We start from the raw sequence: 12,500 nt of genomic DNA on the forward strand, positions 1-12,500 counted from the left end.
AGAGGGGGGGGAGGGGCACTCAGTGTAACGATGGCCACTCGCCAACGACCCCCCCCCCTCCCACCAACCCCACCCTGTTCAATTACTCTTCACCCCGGCTACCACCCTCACAGCGCACGATGCTGGCTGTGTGGAGTTTGCATGTTCTCACTGGGACCAGTCTCTCTCTGTCTCTCTCTCTTTCTCACTCTCTATCCCTGCCTCTCTCCCTCCCACCCTCCTTCCCCTCCCCGCCTTCCTCCCTCTCCCCTCTCTCTCTCTCTCTCTCTTCCTCTGCCTCTCTCTCTCTGTATTCTCTCTGCCCCTCTCTGTCTATCTCTCTCTCTCTCTCTCTCTTCTCCCTCCCTATCTCCTTCTCTACATCCCCCCCCCCTTCCTCTCTCTCCCCCCTCTCTCCCCCCCCTCTCCCCCCTCTCTCCCCCTCTCCCCCTCTCCCTCCTCTCTCCCTCCCTCCTCTCCCCCTCTCCCCCTCCCCCCTCTCTCTCTCCCCTCCCTCTCCCCTCTCTCCCCCCCCCTCCCTCTCTCCCCCTCTCTCTCTCCCTCCCTCCCTCCCCCTCCCTCTTCCTCCCCTCTCTCTCTCCCCCTCCCCCCCTCTCCCCCCCTCTCTCTCTCCCCTCTCCCTCTCTCCCCTCTCCCCTCTCCCCCTCTCTCCCCCCCCCCCTCTCTCTCCCCCCCTCTCCCTCTCTCCCCCTCTCCCTCTCTATCCCCTCCCTCCCTCTCCCCTCCTCTCCCCCCCCTCCCCCTCCCCCCTCCCTCTCCCCCCTCTCTCCCCCTCTCTCTCTCCCCCTCTCCCCCCTCTCTCTCCCCTCTCTCCCCCCCTCTCTCCCCCCCCCTCTCTCTCCCCCTCTCTCCCCCCTCTCTCTCCCCTCCACTCTCTCCCCCTCTCTCTCCTCTCTCTCTCTCCTCTCTCTCCCCCTCTCTCTCCCCTCTCTCTCCCCCTCTCTCTCCCCTCTCCCCCCCTCTCTCCCCCTCTCTCTCCCTCTCTCCCCCCCTCTCTCTCCCCTCTCACTCTCCCCTCTCTCTCTCCCTCTCTCCCATCTCTCCCCCCTCTCCCTCCTCTCTCCCTCTCTCTCTCCCTCCCTCTCCCCCCCTCTCTCTCCCCCCTCTCTCTCCCCCTCTCTCCCCCCCTCTCTCTCTCTCCCCCTCTCTCTCTCCTCTCTCTCTCTCCTCCCCTCTCCCCTCTCTCCCTCTCTCTCTCCCCCTCTCTCTCTCTCTCTCTCTCTCCCCCTCTCCCCCTCCTCCCCCCTCTCGCCCCTCTCTCCCCCCTCTCCCCCCCCCCCCCCTCTTCCTCTCCCTCTCAGACTCACTTTCCCTCTCTCCCTCTCTCTATCCCCCTCTATCTCCCCATCTCTCCCCCTCTCTCCCCCAAAAAACCTCTCTCCTCTCTCTCCCTCCCGCTATGCCCTCTCTATATCTCCTCCATCTCTCCCCCCTCCCCCCCCCCCTCTCTCCCCTCTCCGTCCCCCTCCCCCCCTCTCTCCCCCCACTCTCTCCTCTCTCCTTCTCTCCCCCCCCCCATCTCTTCCCCCTCTACTTTTCTATACCCTCTCCCCCCCCCCCCCCCCCCCCCTGGCTCAGTGTCGCCCCCTACCTGAGAACCCGACAGCACAGTCCAGGTTGAACCTGTCGGACAGGAGGAAGGAGAGCGTGGCCTTGATGAGCAGGTAGGTGAGGCCGGTGAGAAGCCCAAATGAGCAGATGGAGAAGGTGAAGCGGGCACTGCCAATCCTGCGCTCCAGACGGCTGCCCTTCCACACCAGGGAGGCCATGTTGAACCCCAGGTGGTCCAGGTCGATGTGGTGAAGGGGCGCCAAGGCCAGGCGCTGCCACTCGCACCCGTACAGCGTGGTCGACACGCTCAGGCAAACCTCGCCCACGCCCAGCGCCGGCGACAGGAAGATGAACATGTTGAGGATGATGATGGCCAGCGTGACGGGCGGGATGCCCTTGGTCTCAACGAACAGCAGGATCAGGAAGATAATGTAGCTGCCTAACAGGTCCTCCATCGGACATCTTCTGCCCCCACCCTCTCTCTCTCTCACTGCCCACAGCAAAACTCAGCAAGGGGCAACGATCCTGTCAAAGCACACGGGGTCATCAGCACCCCTTCATAGCACCTCTCCCCCCTTCATAGCCTCTCCCCCACCTCTCTCCCCTTCCCAGTCTCCCACTCCCTTCCCCTCTCTAGCACACGGGGTCATCAGCACCCCTTCATAGCCTCTCTCCCCCCCCCCCCCCCCTCCCCCCCCCTCTCTCCCCACCCCCGTCATAGCCCTTAACCACCCCTCTCTCTCCGTTCCTAGTTCTCCCTCTCTCCCCCCTCTCTCTCACCCTCCCTTCCTAGTCTCCCCCCTCCCCTTCCTTCCCCTCTCTCCCCCTCTCTCTCCTCCGCTCCCCTCTCTCCCATCCTCTCCCCCCTTTCCTAGCTCCCCCCTCTCTCCCCCCCGCTTTCCCTACTTCCCCTCTAGCCGCCTGTCCCCCCTCCCGCTCTCCCCCCTCTTCCCCCTTTCCCAATCTACCCCCCAGTCTCTCCCCCGCTCCCCCCCTACAACCCCCCCCTATCCCCCCTCCTCCCCCCTCCCCCTCTCTCTCTCCCCCTTCTCCCCCTCTCTCCCCCCCCACCCCCACCTCTCTCTCCCCCCTCTCTCCTCTCCTTCCGCGAGCCCCCTGTCTCCCCCTCCCCCCCCCTCTCCCCCTTCCTAGTCTCCCCCCTCTCTTCCCCCTCTCTCTCCCCCCACTACCCCCCCCTCTCTCCCCCTCTCTCTCTCCTTCTGCTAGCCCCCTGTCTCCCCCTCTCTCTCCCTTTGTCTCTCCCCTCTCTCCCCCCCCCCTCTCTCCCCCGATCCCACCCTCTCTCTTCCACAGCCCCCACCTGGCCCCCCACAACCCCCCTCTCTCACTCTCCCCACTCCCCCTCTCTCACTCCCCACTCCCCCTCTCTCACTCCCCACTCCTCCTCTCTCTCCCCCCCTCCCACTCCCCCACTCTCTCCCCACTGCCTCTCCCCACTCCCCCTCTCTCACTCCCCTCTCTCCCCCTCTCCCCCTCCCTAGTCCCCCCTCTCCTCCCCTCTCCCCTCTCTCTCTCTCTGCCCCCCACCCGCCTCTTTCGCCCTCTCTCTCTCTCCCCCCTCTCTAACCCCACTCTCCTCCCCACTCCCCCCTCTTCCTAGTCTCCCCCTCTCTCTAACCCCACTCTCTCCCCCCTCCCCCTCCCCTCACTGCCCCCCCTCTCCCTGCCCAGCCCCACTGGACTTTACTGACTTGACCTTGCACTAAACGTTATTCCCTTTATCCTGTATCTGTACACTGTGGACGGCTCGATTGTAATCATGTATTGTCTTTCCGCTGACTGGTTAGCGTTAGCGCGCAACAAAAGCTTTTCACTGTACCTCGGTACACGGGACAGTAAACTCAACTGAACTAACTCCTCCAAGAACCCAAGACACTGAGGATTGGTTGCAGGTGGACAAGAATGCTGGAGAAACTCAGCGGGTGCAGCAGCATCTATGGAGCAAAGGAAATAGGCAACGTTTCGGGCCGAAACCCTTGGTGTTGGATTGTTGGTTGCAAGCACTGAAGAATGATCTGGACACAAGCACTTGAAAATGTGATAGGAGCAGAATTAGGCCATTCGGCCCATCAAGTCTACTCTGCCATTCAATCACGGCTGATCTATCTCTCCCTCCTAACCCCTGCCTTCTCCCCACAATAGTATCAATGCCAGTGGATGAACTATTGTGATAAGGCATGACTATAGTTAACTAAAGCGCAAAGTGCAGGAGTTTATTAGGATTCAGCTTACAGTTTAGAGATACAGCGCGGAAACAGGCCCTTCGGCCCATCGAGTCCGTGCCGACCAGCGATCCCCGCACACTAACACTATCCTACACACACTAGGGACAATTTACACTTGTACCAATCCAATTAACTTACAAACCTGTACGTCATTGGAGGCTAGGAGTAGCAGCAGGTAGAGCTGCTGCCTCACAGTGCCAGAGACCCGGGTTCGATCCTGACTGAATGGAGTTTGCTGCCTGTACGGAGTTTGCACGTTCTCCCCGTGACCTGCGTGGGTTTTCTCCGGGTGCTCCGGTTTCCTCCCACACTCCAAATACGTGCGGGTTTGTAGGTTAATTGGCTTCGGTGAAAGTTGTAAATTGTCCCCTAGCGTGTGTGGGATAGTATGGGTGTGCGCGGATTCGAAGGGCCTGTTTCCGCGCTGTATCTCTAAACCAAACTACAAAAAGTAGTGAACACTGCTCGGTCAATCGCAGTGTCAAGAAGGGTTTCGGCCCGAAACGTTGCCTATTTCCTTCGCTCCATAGATGCTGCTGCACCCGCTGAGTTTCTCCGGCACTTTTGTCCACAGCAGTTTCTGACCTCCCCACCATCGAAGGGGTTGCTGCCTCAAAATGGCCATCAACATCGTCAGAGACCCACATTCATCTCATCCCCACCATCGGGAACAAGGTGCAGGAGCCTGAAAACTGTAACATCCAGGTTCAGGAATATCTCCTTCCCCACAGCCATCAGGCTGTTAAACTCCACAACACCAACTAAACCACAAACTGTCTTGCTTGCAACCCCAGGGACTTATTTTGCACGAATGTTGATTTTTATCATTGAACGTTTAAATATAAATTGGGGAAATTTACGAGGATGTTGCCAGGACTAGAGGGGCCTGAGCTACAGGGAGAGGTTGAGCAGGGCTGGGTCTCTATTCCATGGAGCGCAGGAGGATGAGGGGCGATCTTATAGAGGTGTACAAAATCACGAGAGGAATAGATCGGGTAGAGTCTCTCGCCCAGAGTCGGGGAATCGAGGACCAGAGGACATCGGCTTAAGATGAGGGGGAAAGATTTAATAGGAATCTGAGGGGTAACTTTTTCCACACACAGAGGGTGGTGGGTGTATGGAACGAGCTGCCGGAGGAGGTAGTCGAGGCTGGGACTATCCCAATGTTTATGAAAGTTAGACAGGTACATGGATGGGACAGGTTTGGAGGGATATGGGCCAAACGCAGGCAGGTGGGACTAGTGTAGGTGGGGCAAGGAGGCAGACATGGGGGGAGATGGGAAGATGTGGCGAGTGGTGGGGTCACGTTGGAGGTGGCGAAACTGACGGAGGATTACTTGTTGTATGTGACGGCTGGTGGGGTGAAAGGTGAGGACTAAGGGGACTGGTCCCTTGTTGCGAATGGGGGGATGGGGAGAGAGAGCAGTGTTGCGGGGTATGGAAGAGACCCTGGTGACTTCACCACTAACTTCCACCCGGCACTCAAATACACCCGGACTATTTCCGACACTTCCCTACCATTCCTTGACCTCACCATCTCCGTTGCAGGTGATAGACTTCTGACCGACATCCACTATAAACCTACTGACTCCCATGGCTATCTGGCCTACACTAAGAATCTTATCGTTCTGTTTTGATGCATATGACAATTAAAGGGGTGAAGATGGCATGTGGTATGTTTGCCACTCCATCGGTTGGGACATTGAGTATACAGTGGCTTGCAAAAGTATTCATCCCCTTGAACTTTTCCACATTTTGTCACTTTACAACCACAAACGTAAATGTATTTTATTGGGATTTATGTGATAGACCAACACAAAGTGGTGCATAATTGTGAAGTGGAAGGAAATTGATACATGGTTTTCAAATTGTTTTACAAAATAAAAAACTGAAAAGTGTGGCGTGCAAAAGTATTCAGCCCCCCCTGAGTCAATACTTTGTAGAACCACCTTTCACTGCAATTACAGCTGCAAGTCTTTTGGGGTATGTCTCTACCAGCTTTGCACATCTAGAGACTGAAATTTTTGCCCATTCTTCTTTGCAAAATAGCTCAAGCTCAGTCAGATTGGATGGAGAGCGTCTGTGAACAGCAATTTTCAAGTCTTGCCAGAGATTCTCAATTGGATTTAGGTCTGGACTTTGACTGGGCCATTCTAACACATGAATATGCTTTGATCTAAACCATTCCATTGTAGCTCTGGCTGTATGTTTAGGGTCGTTGTCTTGCTGGAAGGTGAACCTCCGCCCCAGTCTCAAGTCTTTTGCAGACACTAACAGGTTTTCTTCCAAGATTGCCCTGTATTTGGCTCCATCCATCTTCCCATCAACTCTGACCAGCTTCCCTGTCCCTGCTGAAGAAAAGCATCCCCACAGCATGATGCTGCCACCACCATGTTTCACAGTGGGGATGGTGTGTTCAGGGTGATGTGCAGTGTTAGTTTTCTGCCACACATAGCGTTTTGCATTTAGGCCAAAAACTTCAATTTTGGTCTCATCTGACCAGAGTACCTTCCTCCACATGTTTGCTGTGTCCCCCACATGGCTTGTGGCAAACTGCAAACGGGACTTCTTATGGCTTTTTTTCAACAATGGCTTTCTTCTTGCCACTCTTCCATAAAGGCCCGATTTGTGGAGTGCACGACTAATTGTTGTCCTGTGGACAGATTCTCCCACCTGAGCTGTGGATCTCTGCAGCTCCTCCAGAGTTACCATGGGCCTCTTGGCTGCTTCTCTGCTCAATGCTCTCCTTGCCCGGCCTGTCAGTTTAGGTGGACGGCCATGTCTTGGTAGGTTTGCAGTTGTGCCATACTCTTTCCATTTTCGGATGATGGATTGAACAGTGCTCCGTGAGATGTTCAAAGCTTGGGATATTTTCTTATAACCTAACCCTGCTTTAAACTTCTCCACAACTTTATCCCTGACCTGTCTGGTGTGTTCCTTGGGCTTCATGATGCTGTTTGTTCACTCATGTTCTCTAACAAACCTCTGAGGCCTTCACAGAACAGCTGTATTTATACTGAGATTAGATTACACACAAGTGGACTCTATTTACTAATTAGGTGACTTCTGAAGGCAATTGGTTGCACTGGATTTTATTTAGGGGTATCAGAGTAAAGGGGGCTGAATACTTTTGCACGCCACACTTTTCAGTTTTTTATTTGTAAAACAATTTGAAAACCATGTATCAATTTCCTTCCACTTCACAATTATGCACCACTTTGTGTTGGTCTATCACATAAAATCCCAATAAAATACATTTACGTTTGTGGTTGTAATGTGACAAAATGTGGAAAAGTTCAAGGGGTATGAAAACTTTTGCAAGCCACTGTAGGAGTCAGGAAGTCACAATACAGCGTTATAGGCCTTTAGGTGGGCCACATGTGGAGTAATGCGGGCATTATCACCGCCATTACAGGAAGCATGTGGGTGGGGGGCTTTGGAGCAGGGGTTGACCAGGGCGCTGTCTGGATTAGTGGGTATTAGTTACAGGGAGAGGTTGGACAATCTTGGAGTTTTTCTCTGGAACTCCAGAGGTTGTGGGAAGAGCAGATAGAAATATATAACATAGAAACATCGAAAATAGGTGCAGGAGGAGGCCATTCGGCCCTTCGAGCCAGCACCAGCACCGCCATTCATTGTGATCATGGCTGATCGTCCACCCAATCAATAACCCGTGCCTGCCTTCTCCCCATATCCCGTGACTCCACTAGCCCCTAGAGTTCTATCTAACTCTCTCTTAAATCCATCCAGTGACAATTAAATTGACTCTTGACTCTTGACTTGGCCTCCACTGCCCTCTGTGGCAGGGAATTCCACAAATTCACACAACTCTCTGGGTGAAAAATAGTGCGGGTGTCAGGGGTTATGGGGAGAAGGCAGGAGAATGGGGTTAGGAGGGAGAGATAGATCAGCCGTGGTTGAATGGCGGAGTGGACTTGATGGGCCGAATGGCCTAATTCTGTTCAATAATTTGAACTTATGAAATCTAACATATATCAAAACGGTGGCTCAGCGGTAGAGTTGCTACCTTACAAAGGGGCAAGATCAGGGTTCGATCCTGACCACGGGTGCTGTCTGTACAGAGTTTGTACGTTTTTTCCCCGTGACTGCGTGGGTTTTCTCCGGGTGCTCCGGTTTCCTCCCACACTCCAAGGACGTGCAGGTTTGTAGGTAAATTGTCCCTAGTATGAAGGATCGTGTTAGAGTACGGGGCGATCACTGGTCGCTGTAGACTCGGTGGGCTGAAGGCTGCGTCTATAAACTAAACTAAAGTTGCTTTGCGTTCGAGGGAAGGGAAACAAAGTGTTGGAGTAACTCAGCGGGTCAGGCAACATCTCTGGAGAAAATGGATGGGTGATGCTTTGGATCAGGACCCTTCAGATCCAGTTCCTTGTTTGTAAGATGCTACAACTGTTGATATTACGGACAATTGGATATGAATCTGACATGGGTTTTGTGCGGGAAATATTTTTCGAAAGGGCCTCATTTAGAGTATTGTGTTCAGTTCTGGGCACCATGTTATAGACAACAGACAACAGGTGCAGGAGTAGGCCATTCGGCCCTTCGAACCAGCACCGCCATTCACTGTGATCACGGCTGATAGAAACATAGAAACATAGAAATTAGGTGCAGGAGTAGGCCATTCGGCCCTTCGAGCCTGCACCGCCATTTAATATGATCATGGCTGATCATCCAACTCAGTATCCCGTGCCTGCCTTCTCTCCATACCCTCTGATCCCCTTGGCCACAAGGGCCACATCTAACTCCCTCTTAAATATAGCCAATGAACTGTGGCCTCAACTACCCTCTGTGGCAGAGAGTTCCAGAGATTCACCACTCTCTGTGTGAAAAAAGTTCTCCTCATCTCGGTTTTAAAGGATTTCCCCCTTATCCTTAAGCTGTGACCCCTTGTCCTGGACTTCCCCAACATCGGGAACAATCTTCCTGCATCATCCCCAATCAGTCCCCCATTCCTGCCTTCTCTCCCATATCCCCTGACTCCGCTATTTTTAAGAGCCCTATCTAAGTTTTTTCTCACCTTAGTCTTAAATGACCTCCCCTTTATTCTAAGACTGTGTGTGTGGCCCCTGGTTCTGGACTCGCCCAACATTGGGAATATTTTTCCTGCATCTAGCTTGTCCAATCCTTTTATAATTTTATATGTTTCTATAAGATCCCTTCCCTTCATCCTTCTAAACTCCAGTGAACACAAGCCTGGTCTTTTCAATCTTTCCTCATATGACAGTCCCGCCATCCCAGGGATCAATCTGGCGAACCTACGCTGCACTGCCTCAATCACAAGGATGTCCTTCCTCAAATTAGGAGACCAGAACTGTACGCAATACTCCAGATGTGGTCTCACCAGAGCCCTATACAACTGCAGACATTATCATAACATTACAAGAGGATGGACAGTCAGAACCTTTTCTCCTGGGATGAAAAAACAAATCAAAGAGCAGAGGGCGTAGGTTTAAGGTGAGAGGGGCAAGGTTTAAAGGAGATGTGCGGGGGCAGTTTTTTTTACACAGTGCCTGGGTGGGTGCCTGGAACGCGCTGCCTGGGGTGGGGGTGGAGGCAGATACGATAGTGGTGTTTAAGAGGCTTTTGGACAGGCACGTGGACATGCAGGGAATGGAGGGGTACGTCTCACATGCAGGCAGATAGGTGATGATAGACAATAGACAATAGGTGCAGGAGGAGGCCATTCGGCCCTTCGAGCCAGCACCGCCATTCACTGTGATCATGGCTGATCATCTCCAATCAGTACCCCGTTCCTGCCTTCTCCCCATATCCCCTGACTCCGCTATCTTTAAGAGCCCTATCTATCCCTCTCTTGAAAGCATCCAGAGAACCGGCCTCCACGGCAGAGAATTCCACAGACTCACAACTCTCTGTGAGAAAAAGTGTTTCCTCGTCTCCGTTCTAAATGGCCGACCCCTTATTCTTAAACTGTGTGTGTGTGTGTGGCCCCTGGTTCTGGACTCCCCCAACATCGGGAACATGTTTCCTGCCTCTAAGTGTCCAAACCCTTAATAATCTTATATGTTTCAATGAGATCCCCGCTCATCCTTCTAAACTCCACAGAGTGTACAAGCCCACAGCCGCTCCATTCTCTCAGCATATGACAGTCCCGCCATCCCGGGAATTAACCTGGTGAACCTACACTGGGCTCCCTCAATAGCAAGAATGTCCTTCCTCAAATTAGGGGACCAAAACTGCACACAATACTCCAGGTGTGGTCTCACTAGGGCCCTGTACAACTGCAGAAGGACCTCTTTGCTCCTATACTCGACTCCTCTTGTTATAAAGGCCAACATGCAATTGGCTTTCTTCACTGCCTGCTGTACCTGCATGCTTACTTTCATAGACTGATGAACAAGGACCCCCAGATCCCGTTGTACTTCCCCTTTTCCCAACTTGTGCTGTACAGTAAATGCACTTGTCTCCTGAGTCTTCCCACTTGTTGCAGCTCCTTGCAGTCTCTCCGGCAGCCAGCAGAGGGAGCGTTGGCTATACTGTTCACTCACCGTTGACAGCACCAAAGAGTCACAGTGTGACACAGTGTGTAAACAGGCCCTTTGGCCCAACTTGCCCACACCGGCCAACATGCCCCACCTACACTAGTCCCACCTGCCCGCGTTTGGCCCATATCCCTCCAAACCTGTCCTGTCCTATCCATGTACCTGTCTAACTGTTTCTTAAACGTTGGGATAGTCCCAGCCTCAACTACCTCCTCCGGCAGCTCGTTCCATACACCCACCACCCTCGAAAAGTGTGGAAAAGTTGCCCCTCAGATTCCTATTAAATCTTTTCCCCTTCACCTTGAACCCGTGTCCCCTGGTCCTCGATTCCCCGACTCTGGGCAGGAGACTCGGTACATCAACCCGAAACGTCGCCTATTTCCTTCGCTCCATAGATGCTGCTGCACCCGCTGAGTTTCTCCAGCATTTTTGTCTACCTTTGATTGTCCAGCATCTGCAGTTCCTTCTTAAACAATTGTGCATCTACCCGATCTATTCCTTTCAAGCTTTTGTACACCTCTATAAGATCACCCCTCATCCTCCTGTGCTCCATGGAATAGTGTCCCAGCCCTGCTCAACCTCTCCCTGTAGCTCAGGCCCCTCGAGTCCTGGCAACATCCTCGTCAATCTTCACTGTACCTTTTCCAGCACGACAACATCTTTCCAATGGTTTACACTGTTTCAGAATAAGGGGTCGGCCATTTAGAACGGAGACGAGGAAACACTTTTTCTCAGAGAGAGTTGTGAGTCTGTGGAATTCTCTGCCTCAGAGGCCGGTTCTCTGGATGCTTTCAAGAGAGAGCTAGATCTTATAGAAACATATAAAATTATAAAAGGACTGGACAAGCTAGATGCAGGAAAAATATTCCCAATGTTGGGCGAGTCCAGAACCAGGGGCCACACACACACAGTCTTAGAATAAAGGGGAGGTCATTTAAGACTGAGGTGAGAAAAAACTTAGATAGGGCTCTTAAAAAAAGCGGAGTCAGGGGATATGGGGGAGAAGGCAGGAATGGGGTACTGATTGGGGATGATCAGCCGTGATCACAGTGAATGGCGGTGCTGGCTCGAAGGGCCGAATGGCCTACTCCTGCACCTGTTGTCTGTTGTCTATAACATGGTGCCCAGAATTGAACACAATACTCTAAATGAGGCCCTTTCGAAAAATATTTCCTGCACAAAGTCCATGTCAGATTCATATCCAATTGTCCGTAATATCAACAGTTGTAGCATCTTACAAACAAGGAACTGGATCTGAAGGGCCCTGATCCAAAGCATCACCCATCCATTTTCTCCAGAGATGTTGCCTGACCCGCTGAGTTACTCCAACACTTTGTTTCCCTTCCCTCGAACGCAAAGCAACTTTAGTTTAGTTTAGAGATGCAGCCTTCGTCCCACCGAGTCTACAGCGACCATCGATCGCCCCGTACTCCAACACGATCCTTCATACTAGGGACAATTTACCTACAAACCTGCACGTCCTTGGAGTGTGGGAGGAAACCGGAGCACCCGGAGAAAACCCACGCAGGTCACGGGGAAAAAACGTACAAACTCCGTACAGACAGCGCCCCTGGTTGGGATCGAACCCTGATCTTGCCCTTTGTAAGGTAGCAACTCTGCCGCTGAGCCACCATGCAGCTCGTTTTGATATATGTTAGATTTCAAAAGTTCAAATTATTGAACAGAATTAGGCCATTCGGCCCATCAAGTCCACTCCGCCATTCAATCACGGCTGATCTATCTCTCCCTCCTAACCCCATTCTCCTGCCTTCTCCCCATAACCCCTGACACCCGCACTAATCACCAAATCTGCCAATCTCACTGACTTGTGACCTCCACAGCCGTCTGTGGCAATGAATCCTACAGATTCACCACCCTCTAGCAAAATACATTCATAGAAACATAGAAATTAGGTGCAGGAGTAGAGGCCATTCGGCCCTTCGAGCCTGCACCGCCATTCAATATGATCATGGCTGATCATCCAACTCAGTATCCCGTACCTGCCTTCTCTCCATACCCCCTGATCCCCTTAGCCACAAGGGCCACATCTAACTCCCTCTTAAATATAGCCAATGAACTGGCCTCAACTACCCTCTGTGGCAGAGAGTTCCAGAGATTCACCACTCTCTGCGTGAAAAAAGTTCTTCTCATCTCGGTTTTAAGGATTTCCCCCCCTTATCCT

The 12,500-nt window shown here is 52.7% G+C and overlaps 1 protein-coding gene across 1 annotated transcript in view; it reads right to left on the minus strand.

Moving 5' to 3' along the window:
- Positions 1 to 12,500, minus strand: part of LOC129715097 (rhomboid-related protein 4-like) — a 19,226-nt gene that overhangs the window by 5,561 nt on the left and 1,165 nt on the right. The window contains exon 2 of the mRNA XM_055664962.1: positions 1,592 to 2,076. Within this exon, the coding sequence (XP_055520937.1) occupies positions 1,592 to 2,006 (415 nt within the window). The 5' untranslated portion in view covers positions 2,007 to 2,076. The remainder of the gene's footprint in view (positions 1 to 1,591; positions 2,077 to 12,500) is intronic.

This window comes from Leucoraja erinacea, unplaced genomic scaffold (genome assembly GCF_028641065.1).
Source record: "Leucoraja erinacea ecotype New England unplaced genomic scaffold, Leri_hhj_1 Leri_100S, whole genome shotgun sequence".
Classification (NCBI taxonomy): domain Eukaryota; kingdom Metazoa; phylum Chordata; class Chondrichthyes; order Rajiformes; family Rajidae; genus Leucoraja; species Leucoraja erinaceus.